Source organism: Hemitrygon akajei, chromosome 7 (assembly GCF_048418815.1).
Source record: "Hemitrygon akajei chromosome 7, sHemAka1.3, whole genome shotgun sequence".
NCBI lineage: Eukaryota > Metazoa > Chordata > Chondrichthyes > Myliobatiformes > Dasyatidae > Hemitrygon > Hemitrygon akajei.
In genome coordinates, this window is record NC_133130.1 from 41,569,215 (window position 1) to 41,583,852 (window position 14,638).

The window sequence follows — 14,638 nt, forward strand, 5'->3', positions numbered from 1 at the left end:
ATGATGTTTTGGTTAAATTCAATCTAAATATATATTGTCAATTTAACTTTTGTTTTGAATCCCAGCTATATACTTACTGTGTTTTTCCTTCTGTATTTTAGTGTTGAGATGCAAAGTGCAACACTTAATCTGGCTTCAAAATTAGTGATCCATCTTGTGCAGAAGGAACAGGAGGTAATGCAAACCACCTAATCATTTATGGTAAATCAATACGTCTTCTGAGAATAGTTTCTATAACTTTCTCATATACGGCTCTTTCTCAGCAGAAAACCTTGGATTCCATAAGTGAAGAGCTCAGACAGTGGGTCCATTTAGTTGAACAGAGTTGTGGAGTAGAGCAGCAGACAGAAATGCGATTGACAGCTGCAGAAGTCCTCATTGCTGCTGTCCCATCTTTCCTTGCCAATAAACAGCTTTATTTAGGTGGGTAAATACTTTAGACTAAGAAGAAAAAGCAGACAGGAAATGTGTTTGCTGCTGCTCTGTGAATAACTGTATGGATCCATCAACATTGCAGAGTGATTTGTTTATATTCTTCCCCCAAGAGATGATCGTCAATATATTGTACGGTAATTCATGCATGATTTCTACATTGCTTGCATTTATAATGCTACCCTACTGAGGCAGTTTTAAAATTAACATGACTCCTTGAACTATTACCTCATTCAGTAGAGTACTGTTTCACACTTAATCATCTAGAAAGTCATTGAACACCCATTAAAATCTTGCTTTACCCTTTACTTAAGAATAAAATTCCCCATTTCGACTAGTCTGAACTGGTCTAAAATAAGTTAGGTCATGAAATGTAATTTAATTTCATTGATTACAAAATTTTAATTATTTTTCTCAAGGAATTCCTTATTTTCTCAAGGAAACAGAATTAGATCCAGATTTACTTAACCGCTTGGGATGAAAGTATTCTGTTCAGATAAGCATATATTGTAAATAAAACTTTGTAGTAAACTGCAGAATATTTTAATCCAGTTCCCCTATAGCAGCAGGAAATAAAATACAGGTTGATAATTGGAGTTGCCATACAACACCACGAGTGTAATGGTACACTACGAGACCCTGCAAGTGTGAATTGCCTTGCGTATTGGGAATTACTTCTCAATGAAGGCAAACATTGATGTTAAAATTCACCAAAATCATCGTGCATCAGTGCAACTTTTTTTGTCATTTGAGAGGAATAGTGTTTGAAGATTAAGACAGTAGAATTAATACAAAGCTCATGGTCTTTTGGACAGCAGTGATCAGTGCCCTCACTTCCAACTCCCAATCACTTCTTTCCCTTTCCACTTCCCCACATTCTCCTTGTCCTGGTCATTCTTCCAATTGCTATTGGCTGCTGGCCTAGAGAGCCTTTCTGAGCTATACTGCTGGCTCAAGATTGAAATCTTCTTTACTTCTTTACTGCCCAGTTGCCTGGTGGTTAGGCCAGAATAAGATCATATCCAAACTACGTTTAAAACATTGATTAGGTTTGTTACAACTGAGATTCAACTGAGATACCAGGGGACCATAGATACTAGTAGAACAATACAGTACAATGCAGGTCCTTTGGCCCACAATGTTTTGCCAACCTTTTAACCAAGATGGAATCCAATTCTTCCCTCTCTCATTACCCTCAATTTTTGTTTCATCATGTCCCTATCGAAGTGTCTATTAAATCTCCCTAATATATTTGCTACTACCTCCACCCTTGGCAGTGTATTCCTCACAGTTACCACTCTCTTCATAAAAAAAATCAACCTCTGGCATACCCCCTAAAACTTCCTCCAGTCACCTTAAAATTTCATGGACCCTTTCATTTCCATTTCCTCCTTCGGAAAAAGGCACTGACTGTCCACTCTATTTATGCTTCTTATCATCCTATACATCTCTATCAAGTTGCCTCGCATCATCCTTTGCTCCAAAGGGAAAAGCCCTAATTTGATGTATAGATCTGAATGTGTAGACCTTGACCAGATGATGTTGAGTTGGGGTAGACAAAGTATGTTGTTTTAACCATAGCCCAAAATATTTTCTTTTGGAATACTCTCTTCTTTTGGGACAGTGTTATTTTGGATAATTATTGCTGAGAACACATCCTTTGCTTTTGCAGATCTACAGGATACTTTAACCCTGTGGAGATGTATCTTCACTCTTCTGCAAGATGAAGAGCAGATGGTGAGGAATAAGGTCACAGATGTTGTACAGATGATTCCGCGCTTTCTGACAGCCTGTAAGGATAATGGTAAGTTTGTGTTCATGAAGAGAAGCTTAATAGTCAAAAGCTTTTCAGTAACACATGGCAAATGAACATACAGTACATCTACATTTCAGAGAGCAATGGAGAATGAAGTGCAGGTACGTATGAGACCTTTCTTTCTCTTCTCTCAACCCTTTCCCCTTTATTCTGCAACTGAACTCTCTTATCTCTAACTTTTTCCATTTCTTTTGAAGAGACCTGATATGTTAACCCTGTTTCTGTCCCCTTAAGCATTGTGTCATATGCTGAGTATTGCCACCATTTTCTGTTTCATCATGTATGTGCCAGAGCTGTTCCCTATGTCCTTAATCCGAATTTTCTTTAAAAAAGAGGATCAATTGCACATTGTTTCTGAGTTCTGGAAGGTCCCTGTACTTCTGTCCTTCTGAAATAGCATTTCCAACTGCAGTTGCATTGAGAATGTGAAAAATGCCACTAACAGTAGAGAAAATTTCTGGGCAGTTGCAGTGCAAAATCATTTAGAATTTTAGAAAGGCTTCTAACTTGCAGTATGAAAAATGTTTCAAATTGAATGATTGAGGTCTCAGGTTATAAAATGAAATATATCTACTATTTATTTCTATTAACTGTTGTGTAGTAGAAGTTGAAACGCTTCTTTTCAGCTTCATTATTGTTGACAGCCTCTCCCTCTCTCCCCACCACCAAAAAATGCAAAGGATATTCACCACAACACAGACAAATGCCGGGGGAACTCGGCAAGTCAGGCAGCATCTATCAGGGGGAAGAACTGGTCAATCTTTCAGGCCAAGACCCTGGAAAGGCAGGGGGCAGAAACCAGATTAAGGGGAAGTAGTATAAGTTGGCAGGTGATAGGTGAACCAGTGGAGGGGGAAGGGGGATGGTTAGGGGAGGGAGAATGAAGTGAGAAGTTGGGAGGTGATATGTGAAAAAAGTTCAAGGGCAAAAGAAGAAGGAACCAGATAGAGGACAGTGGACCATGGGAGAGAAGGATGGAGGAAGGACAGTAGAGGGGGTCCATGGACAGGTGAGAAGAGAAGGGGTGAGAGGGGAACAAGAATGGAGACTGGACAAAGAAAGAGGGGGAAGGGGAGAAATTACCTGAAGTTGGTCAAATCAATGTTTGTACCATCAGCTTGGGGACTAATCAGACAGAGGAATATTTAGGGAGGTTATGCTGCAACTATACAGGGTACTGGTGAGGCCGCACCTGGAGTACTACGTGTAGTTCTCGTCTCCTTACTTGAGGAAGGATATACTGGCTTTGAAGGTAGTGCAGAGGAGGTTCACCAGGTTGATTCCAGAAATGAGGGGGTTAGACTGTTAGGAGAGATTGAGTTGCCTGGGACTGTACTCGCTGGAATTCAGAAGAATGACAGGAGAACTTATTGAAACATATAAAATTATGAAAGGGATTGACAAGATAGAGGCAAGAAAGTTGTTTCCACTGGTAGGTGAGACTAGAACTAGCGGACATAGCCTTAAGATTTGAGGGAGTAGATTTAGGATGGAGTTGAGGAGGAACTGCTTTTCCCAGAGAGTGGTGAATCTGTGGAATTCTCTGCCAATGAAGCCATGGAGGCTACCTCTGTAAGTATATCTATGACAAGGTTGGATAGATTTTTGCATAGTAGGGGAATTAAGGGTTATGGGGGAAAGGCAGGTAGGTGGAAATGAATCCATGGCCAGATCAGCCATGATCTTACTGAATGGCGGAGCAGGTTCAACGGGCCAGATGGCCTACTCCTGTTCCTATTTCTTACGTTCACTTTCGCTTTTGCCTTTTTGTTCAAATGTTTGGTGCAACAGTGTTTGTCGCCTGATATGTTATGCTAAATGGCTATTGAGGGTATGAATCTAGTTAACAATTCAATTCAGCTGAGGAAAGCATAAATGTCAAGGTCATTATATAGCTGCCATCTTTAGAGAGGAATCAAGAGAAGACTTATCAGTAATCACTACCTTTTATTTTGTTACCTTCAGGTAAATTGCATGTCCCATTAACAGTCTGATTAAAACCAAATAATCAAGCACAGTTCAAGGAGTCTCAGTACTCTCTCCAGTGGAGCTTTTACCTGAATTTGTTCACACCACTTTTTTTTTCAAACTTTTGATTATGAATTGTACTGAATACCTGACTATAAAAGCCAACAGAATAGCTTGATTCCTTTTTAGGTAGTACAAATTTTAAGTTTAACCCTGCACGCAAATGGAAATGAATGGTAAGATTTGTCAGATGATGTTGTGTTTTTACGGTAATTATTCACAGTATATTGCTGTTAAAGCAAACAATGTGTGCAGTTTTCCTTTCTCATTCTGAAATTAGTTTACCAGATACACTTCTGTCAGAACTATATTTGAATTGGTTCGTGTCTAAATTGTCAAGTTAGCCGTTTATGACTTCCATCACTATAACATTGCCTTTCATGGAGCAGATGTGTTTGGGCATACTTTAACTCTGTGCTCATTCATATCAGTACAACAGTTTAATACACCACTTTGCTTGGCTAATGGCTCTCTGTTGGTTTCTTCCCATTAGCAGAATGAAAAGTGAAAGGAATAATTAATAAGCTACGTTTTGGGAAGGATTGATAATTTTGTAGATTATTGGTGGATTAATATCTTACAAGCTTTATCAAATTTCAACATGTCTTTGTCTTTAATTATGAAGAAAATGAACTATGTATCATTTTAATTCATCATATTATTCACAGGTTTGAAGGTACAATTTAATGTCAGAGAAATGCATACAATATACGTCCTGAAATGCTTTTTCTTCGCAACCATCCAGGAAAACAGAGGAGTGCCCAAAGAATGAAAGACAGTTAACTGTCAGAACCCCAAAGTCCCCCCCCCCCAGTTTCCCCCTCCTGCGCGGAAGCAGTAGCGAGCGCAAATCCCCCCTTCACCCACCAGCAAAAAAAAACACTTTCACACCGCCACCGAGCACTCAAACATGAGCAAAGCAACAGCAAAGACACAGGCTTGCAGTTACCCCAAAGACTTTGCATTTCACCCGGTATTCAACATACCACAGGCTCTCTCTCTCTCTCTTTCTCTCTCCCTCTCCCTAATGAGGGAGAAAGAGGTGTCTCCATTTTTCCAGCGAGCGGGGAGACATAACAAACTCTCTGGTTTATGATGTTAAAAGTCTGCCATGTTGCTTTTTTCAGGCTCTGTGCCTGAAGACCACAAAGATCCCGAGTGTCCGGGCACACAGGAGATATCCCGACTTCCCCGATGACACATGGGTCTCCTGTCGTGACACCGACCCTCGATCCTTCCGTCTCCAGAGCCCCGAGATCCTCGGCTTTCAAATCTGAGCTGGATTCTTAGGCCGAGCCTTTGGTGTGCCGAACAACAACGGCAGGTTGTGGAACCCCGGGAGGTACAGTTCCCATACCAGGCAGTGATTCAGCCAGTCAGGATGCTCTCAATTGTGCCCCTGTAGAAAGTTCTTAGGATTTGGGGACCTAAAGCTTAAGAGACTATTAGACAGGTATATGGAGGAACTTAAGGTGGGGGGTTATACGGGAGGCAGGGTTTGAGGGTCAGCACAACATTGTGGGCCGAAGGGCCTGTAGTGTGCTGTACTATTCTATGTTCTATACCAAACTTCCTCAACTGTCTGAGGAGGCCTTTTTCACACCACACAGCTGGTGTGTACAGACCTCGGTGATGTGGATGCTGAGGAACTTGAAGCTGTTTACCCTCTCAGCCCCAGATCCATTGATGTCAATAGGGTTAGCCTGTCTCCATTCCTCCTGTAATTTTCTTTGAATGATTACTAAACTAGCTGTGGACAGTTATTAGAAGCTGCCAGGTATCCACATAGAGATAGTTCATCAATCTGATTTTAACAAGTTATGTATTTGAATATACTTTATCAAAAGGCAGTGGGTGTGATATTGTACTGTATTTTACACCTCTATTTCATTGTGCTTTCTTGCTATTGATAGTCCTTCCTGCAGCTGTGAAACAACCAAAAAAAAAGGACAGTACTGAATCAAAAATAGCAACTGATGACTAGAGTTGGGCCCCATTCTTCTTCAGTCCCTTCCTTATTCATTATAATGCACATGGAGGCTATTTGGCCCATTGAAGTCCTGCCAGCTCCCACAGATCAATTCCATCAATCCCATTCTCCTTCTTATTTCTTTCCAGTGGATCTATAACAACTTCTCCCTCACTTGCCTTTTGATTCTTTTTGCCTACATAAGGGCTATCACAGCAGACTTTTTTGGGAGGTGGGAAGAAGCTAGAACACATGGATATCACTTCAGGTCAGTAGTGAACCCAGGCCCCTGGAGCTGCCTGTGATCTTCTTTCCATTGGAAACTAGGGATGTTTGTCAAGGATTTCACGATATTGAATTCTGTTGTCAGCTCCCAACATAGTAAGTGATCCACTACTACCTGTAGCAAGATCACAAGCATGGACTGGTAATTGGCAAGTAAAAACTCATGGCCATCTCCAATGCGACAGTCTAATCACGACCTTGGAAGTTCAGAGGCATTACCATCATGGAGTCACTATTCATCAATATTCTGGGGGTCGCCATTGTCCAGAAACTTAACTGGACCAGCCATGTTGACTTCCCTACGTGGTGTTTTTGTGAACAAGGCAACAAATACCAGCCTATACTGCACTTCCACCCACCATTTCTTAAACTATGATGCACACTACTTCCATTTTAAACTACATTGGCTGGGTTTTAGTGCAGTCAGCCTTAAGCACATAGTACTGAAATTTGCCCTTCCCCTTTCATTAAGGACCATTTCAATGTAATGCAGTAAGGGCAAGATCAAAAGAGATCAGCTTGATCATAAATCACGTTTCCCATAATCTTCCACGTCAATACAACTTTACCCCTGTGTGACATGTAATTGCAATGAAATGGAAGTGGAGCAGAGTCTGTCACAACTTATTCTGATGCTATACAAGTCATTTGACATAGTTTAGACAACAAAGCAATTGTAGATTTTGTATCAGCAGACTTTTTTTAAAATGCTGGAGGATTTTACTTGTGTGAAGCAAGCACAAAATCTGTTCAACAACATTTAATGCTGTTGTCTCAATCTCTTTAAAGTGTTTTCCATCACCATGAATTCAATTGTACTCTATAGTATTAATAGTCTTATTTCTCTTCCTGTGCTGTCTTATACATAAAATTTGAAAATGAAAGGAGGCAAACTTATATAACTGGACAGATGTAACCCATTTCATGAAGAACGTATCTCACATTATTTGAATTAATTTGTAAAATAAAGTTTTCCTCAACATGTACTTCCAGTTGCTAACTAGCACAGCACTGGCATAACAACACTGTATCTGATCCTCAAAGTCAACAGAAGCAGACAGAGGTTTGCTTAGATAGAAATTATTCTCCTAGTATAAATAAGCAAGCTTTTTTTGTAAATAGCTGCAGGAGAGTAAAGGATAGATTTGTATAATTAAAGTGAAATCTTTAAAGCAAGTCCTGAGAAAGAATCAGAGCTAAATATTAACCTTAAGTCTCTTCCCCTTTTAAATCAAAATCTACTGCACATATTTTGAGAACTTTAAACATCTGAGGCTAGAATGTACATTTATCTGTGTTCTAGTCTTAACTGGCTTAACACTATGAGCATGGAGAGTAACTGTCAGCCTTCCTGGAGTTTCCCAGTTTAATCTCTTATAGTGCAAACAAAAAACACTTTACATGCAGTAGTCATTAAAAATAACCAAGCTTCACAAAACGTGGCTAGCAGAATAGCACACATATTTCAGGGTTACTAGGCTAAAGTGCATATGATGGTTCCAGTCTGAAATTTAGCTGCAAGTAATAGTCTTTTAGTGGTATCATCAAATGGATCAATTATAAACCATGAAAGCCTGAATATGGAAATCTCATCACCATTTTTACAAACTAAATAAATCTCTGCTCTTCCTTTTTTTAAAAAAAATCAAAAGATGCATACGATATTTGCTAGTGCTATAATCGTAATGCTCAAATAACCAGTTAATGCTTTTGCACATGTTAACATCTGTCTTGACTCAAAAAGCTGATTTTTGTGGTTCAGTCCTCAGTCTGGTTCTATTAAATCTTGACTCAATTACAGCACCTCGTAGCCTCACACTTTAAGCAGACGGAGCACTATTGAATGCTCCATCATAGTAGCCTTGGAAGATCCTTTATTGGAGATCCTCTGCCCGATGAATTTTTCTTACAAATGATACACAGAATACAAGATCACTTTCCCATAGGACAGGATTATGGTAGTTCCCAATTAGATGTAGGCCATCATATTTCAGGATTTATCCCTTGGCGAAGACAGACAATGAAACACACCATTGTCTTCATTACCTGTGACTGAATTAAGAAAAGTAATGGTGAAGAAATCTGGCACAAACTCAGAATCTACCAACCAGTAGTGTTGCCTGCCCTCATATATGCTTCTGAAACTCGGGCTACTTTCAGCAGGCGCATCAACGCACAAGTGGAATACCAGAAACGCTGTTGATGTAAGATCCTCCTGAACCATTGTCAAGATAAATCCCTGCAATGGATTCCAGGCCAATATGCCCAGCAATGAGATTCAGTCAGCTACTTTTAGTAGGTCACATTGTTTGCTCAGTTTATATCATGCTCTCAAATCAGACCTTCCATTCAAAGCTCTATTAGGAGAAGAAATTACCAGATGGATGGAATTTTTTAAAATGAAGGATGTTCTCAAGGTTTGTTTGAAGAAGTGCAACATCTCCATTGAACCCTGGGTCTGGCACCTCCTGACCCATTTGTAGAAGGGCTTGTGCTTCCCACATTAACCTTCTCAGCTACCTCAAAACCCACAGAAATTAAATTGAAGTAAGTCATCTTCAGTTCAGGGCCTTGCCTAAGAAGAAGAGCATAGCAGTACCTAATGAAGTGGCCACTGAGTGTACATTCATGGTCTTTTGCTTTTGTGGCCCATTCACTTCTAGGTTTGATGTGTTGTACATTCAGAGGTGTTCTTCTGCACACCACTGCCGTAATGCATGGTTATTTGAGTTACTTTCACTTTCCTATCAGCTTGAATGAGTCTGGCCATTCTCCTCTGACTCTGTCTTTAAAGAGGCTTTTTCACCCACAGAACTACTACTCACTGGATGTTATTTTTGGTTTTTGCACCATTCTCTGTAAGCTCTGGAGACTGTTGTACATGAAAATCCCAGGAGATCAGCAGTTTCTGAGATACTCAAACTATCCTATCCGGCACCAACAATCATTCTACGGTCAAAGTCACTTAGATTGCATATCTTCCCAATTCCGATGTTTGGTCTGAACAACAACTTAGCCTCTTGACCAGGTCGACATTGAGTTGCTGCCACATGATCAGTTGACGAGATACTTGCATTAATGAGCAGGTGTACCTATAAAGTGGCCACAGGGTGTACATGTCAAATTGTCCTAATTTTTGGTGCACTGCTCCTCTACTTGTGTGCATTGGAAACCAACCAGAGAGAATTGTCGGTGGTATTGTTGACCTGAGTTGGATGTGAGTCATTCTGGAATTGTAAATGATTTAATGGCTGTAGAATAGGATGAGCATTTGTATTTAGTGGTGACTTAGGCATGAGTAAATTGCAGGATTCCTGCATGCATTAAAATTTGCAACAGCTGCAGTTCAATACAGAAACAAAGTAGCAGCTGCTGGGTTAATTAAATGGATCCAAAATGAATTACAATTAACAGAAGCCAGTTAACAATGCAGATTTACTACAGATTTTTACAAGACATTATCTGTCAAATTTCATAGAATGATGACAACAAAGCCCATGAATTGAATCATTTTGTCTGTACAATTGTCATAGAATTCCTGATTCCAAATCTCTGCCTGGATATTGGAATGATCTTTACTGCAGATTTTGATGTGATGGATGTATTATGTTGGTTTTCCAGGTCCCGTTGTTCTAGCATTATTTCTGAGTTTTACCGTAGAGAGCAATAGGTTCGTGGAATTGTTTGTCATTAAGACTGAGTCCGAAGGTTCAGGAGGTTCTTCCCTGTCCACTTCCTTTTCCAGCAACAGCAACTCTTACTGTGTGTACAGCACCTTCAACATAACAAAAAAAAACTCCAAAAAGCTTCACAGGAGAATTATGAACCTAGCACAAATTTGGCATGAAACCACTTGGAGATATTAGGGCAGAAAATTGAAAATTAAATGAAAGGTATGTTTTATAGAGTAGTTCAACTGAGGAATAAGAAGAATTCGGGGAGAGATTTCCAGAATCAAGGGCATTGGCTGGTGAAGGCACAGGGACTAGTAGAGGCACCGTTGTATTCAGAGAAGCCCAAGGAGGAAATCTTATCCCTCATCCTAGCTCTGAACATGTCTGTCTTGTTTCTCTCAGTGCTTCATCAAGTCTGGTTGAGTGGCTGCTATGCCAACTGATTTCCAATAAACCACTGGCCCATCCAAATTAAAAAGTTTAATATTTTCTTGATTGTTTTTTCTTTAGTAGACTTTTAATCTGCATGAATGATGATTAAATAATCCTAGATTTGCCACTTGATTCACACTTATTTTTTGTTTATGGGTAAATACTAATAAGAATGTAGTTCAGAATTAGCAAAATTTTAGGCAGAACTTCCAAGTTCTCGGGAAAGATAGTGTCTCATGCTTCCTTGTGTCATCGGCTAACCGTTCCTTACCTGTATAGCATCACTTTCCATATTAATCTTAACCCTCTCTGTGACCTTGTTTGCATTTTTCCTTTGCTTTAATACTGGCATCAATTCCTGCAGTTGACGAGACTGAAATTCTCCCCCTAAACACATACTCTGTCTCTCGAGCATATCTGTTTTTATCGTCTTCTTCAATAAGAGTCCTTTGCTCATTGCTGACCAAGTACAGTCACCCAGTTGGGTGTCTATGTTTTCATAATCATTTCTCTCCAAATCATTATTTCCCCCATTATTAAGACATAATCAAGGTACTGTAAGTAAAAACTCAGTTCATCATTGATCATTGTCTGTCTTCTATTGTCTCCTTTCTGCTGTTTTCTTCAGGGGATCATTTTGTTCCACTGATGTAGAATTGAATATGATCTGGATGATGGGGTGGTAAATTGGATTAGTAAGTATGCAGATGATACTAAGATAGGTGGCTTTGTGGATAATGAAGTAGGTTTTCAAAGCTTGCAGAGAGATTTAGGCCAGTTAGAAGAGTGGGCTGAACGATGGCAGATGGAGTTTAATGCTGATAAGTGTGAGATGCTACATTTTGGTAGGAATAATCAAAATAGGACATACATGGTAAATGGTAGGGCATTGAGGAATGCAGTAGAACAGAGTGATCTAGGAATAATGGTGCATAGTTTCCTGAAGGTGGAATCTCATGTGGATAGGGTAGTGAAGAAAGCTTTTGGTATGCTGGCCTTTATAAATCAGAGCATTGAGTATAGGAGTTGGGATGTAATGTTAAAATTGTACAAGGCATTGGTGAGGCCAAATTTGGAGTATTGTGTGCAGTTCTGGTCACCGAATTATAGGAAAGATGTCATCAAAATAGAGAGAGTACCGAGATTTACTAGAATGTTACCTGGGTTTCAGCACCTAAGTTACAGAGAAAGGTTGAACAAGTTAGGTCTTTATTCTTTGGAGCGTAGAAGGTTGAGGGGGGACTTGATAGAGGTATTTAAAATTATGAGGGGGATAGATAGAGTTGATGTGGATAGGCTTTTTCCATTGAGAGTAGGGGAGATTCAAACAAGAGGACATGAGTTGAGAGTTCGGGGGCAAAAGTTTAAGGGTAACACAAGGGGGAATTTCTTTACTCAGAGAGTGGTAGCTGTGTGGAATGAGCTTCCAGTAGAAGTGGTAGAGGCAGGTTCAATTGGATAGGTATATGGACAAGAAAGGAATGGAGGGTTATGGGCTGAGTGCAGGTCAGTGGGACTAGGTGAGAGTAAGCGTTCGGCATGGACTAGAAGGGCTGAATGGCCTATTTCCATGCTGTAATTGTTATATGGTTATAATGATTAGTTGCAGATATTGGTGAAGAAATGTCAGATGAAGTTTAACCTAGCCAAATGTGAAGTGTTGCACCTTGGTAGGTCAAATGTAAAGACCATACAACGATAAGATATAGGTGCAGAATAAGGCATTGGGCTCATCAAGTGTGCTCCACCATTTCGTCATGTGTGAACTAATTTTCCTCTCAGCCCCAATCTTTTGCCTTTTCCCCATATCCCTTCATGCCCTGACCAATCAAGAATCTATCAACCTCTGCCTTAAATATTTGCAAAGACTTGGCCTCCACAGCTGCCTGAGGCAAAGAATTCCACAGATTCACCACTCTCTGGCGAAAGAAATTCCTCTTCATCTCTGTTCTAAGAGCACACCAGTCTATTTTTAGGCTGTGTCCTCTGGGTCAAGACTCTCCCACCATAGGAAACATCTTGTCCACATCCACTCAATCAATACCTTTCACCATTTGATAGGTTTCAATTAGGTCACCCCTCATTCTTTTGAATTCCAGTGTATACAGGCCCAGATCTATCAAACACTCTTATATGATATTCCATTCAATCTTGGAATCATTTTTATGAACCTCCTTTGAACCCTCTCCATTGCCTGGACATTTTTTCTAAGATATGGGGCCCACACCTGCTTACAATACTCCAAGTGAGACCTCACCAGTGCTTTATAAACATTATAATGCTCAACGTTACATCCTTCCTTTTATATTTGAATTCTCTTGCAATGAATGCTAACATCACATTTGCCTTCATCACCACCGACTCAACCTGCAAATTAATCTTTGGGGAATCTTGCACAAGGGCTCCCAAGTCCCTTTCACCTCAGATTTTTTTAATTTTCACTCCATTTAGAAAGTAGTCTACCATTTTATTTCTTCTAACAGAGTGCATAGCGGTACATTTTTCAACGCTGTATTCCATTTGCCATTTCTTTGCCGTTCTCCTAATCTGTCTAAGTCCATCTGTAGCCTCTCTATTTTCTGAAAACTACCTGCCCCTCCACCTACATACCTTCATAACGTCTGCAAACTTTGCAACAAAGCCATTAATTCCGTCATCCAAGTCATTGACATATAATGTAAAAAGAAGCAGTCCCTAAACAGACGCCTGTGGAACTGCACTAGTTATTGGCACCAAATCAGAAAAGGCTGCCTTTATTCCCACTCTTTGCTTCCTGCCAATCAGCCACTGATTCATCCATGCTACTATCTTATCTGTAATACCATGGACTCTTAACTTGTGCCTCATGTCTGGCACCCTGTCAAAGGCCTTCTGAAAATTACTCAACATCAACTGATTCTCTTTTGTCTATCCTGCTTGTTATTTCTTCAAAGAATTCCAACAGATTTGTCAGGCACGACTTTCCCTTGAGGAAACCATGTTGACTATGGCCTATTTCATCATGTGCTACCAAGTACCCTGAAACCACATCCTTAATAATCAACTCCAACATCTTCCCAGGTCAGACTAACTGGCCTATAGTTTCCTTTCTTCTGGCTCTATCTCTTCTTGAAGAGTGGAGCGACGTTTTTAATTTTCCAGTCTTCCAGAACCATTCCAGAATCTAGTGATTCGTGAAAGATCATTACTAATGTCTTCACAATCTCTTTAACCACCTCTTTCAGAACCATGGTGTGTACACCATCTGGTCCAGGTAATCTACCTTCAGACCTTTCAATTTCCCAAGAACCTTGTCCCTAGTAACGGCAACTCACATACTTGACCCTTGACACTCTCGAACTTCCAACATACTGGCAGTGTCTTCCACAGTGAAGACTGATGCAAATACTTATTCAGTACATCCACCATTTGCTTGTCTCCCATTACTAACTCTCCAGCATTGTTTTCCAGTGATCTGTTATCCACTCCCGCCACTCTTTTACACTTTATGTAACTGAAGAAACTTCTGGTATCCTCTTTAATATTATTGACTAGCTTACTTTCTTATTCCATCTTTTCCTTCGTAATGACTTTTTAAGTTGCCTCATGTTGGTTTTTAACAGCTTCCCAATCCTTTAATTTCTCAGTAATTTTTACTCTATGTTGGCTTTTATTTCTCTTCTTATCCACGGTTGTATTGTCTTACCTTTAAAATACTTCTTCCTCTTTGGGATGTATATATCCTGTACCTTCCAAACTGCATTCAGAAATTCCAGCCATTCTTGCTCTGCCATCATCCCAGCCAGTGTTCAGACAAGATCTTTAACAGTGTTGATGAGCAGAAGGATCTTGGGGTCCAAGTTCATATCTCCCTGAAAGTGACTACGCAAGTTATTAGGGTGACTAAGAAGGCGTATGGCATGCTTGCCTTTATTAGCCGAGGCATTGTGTTCAAAAGTCAGCAAGTTATGTTGCAGCTTTATAGTTAGGATGCCTATGGAATATTGCACACAGTTCTGGTCA

General features: G+C 40.0%; 1 protein-coding gene across 2 annotated transcripts in view; it reads left to right on the top strand.

Annotated features, from left to right (window-relative positions):
- The window catches only part of LOC140730381 (tRNA (32-2'-O)-methyltransferase regulator THADA-like), a 403,880-nt gene that overhangs the window by 332,467 nt on the left and 56,775 nt on the right, over positions 1 to 14,638 (top strand). Inside the window, exons 33-35 of one of the 2 annotated variants that reach the window (XM_073050701.1) lie at positions 102 to 174; positions 264 to 423; positions 2,105 to 2,236. In XM_073050701.1, the coding sequence (XP_072906802.1) occupies positions 102 to 174; positions 264 to 423; positions 2,105 to 2,236 (365 nt within the window). The remainder of the gene's footprint in view (positions 1 to 101; positions 175 to 263; positions 424 to 2,104; positions 2,237 to 14,638) is intronic. The other variant, XM_073050702.1, reaches the window with a different exon arrangement.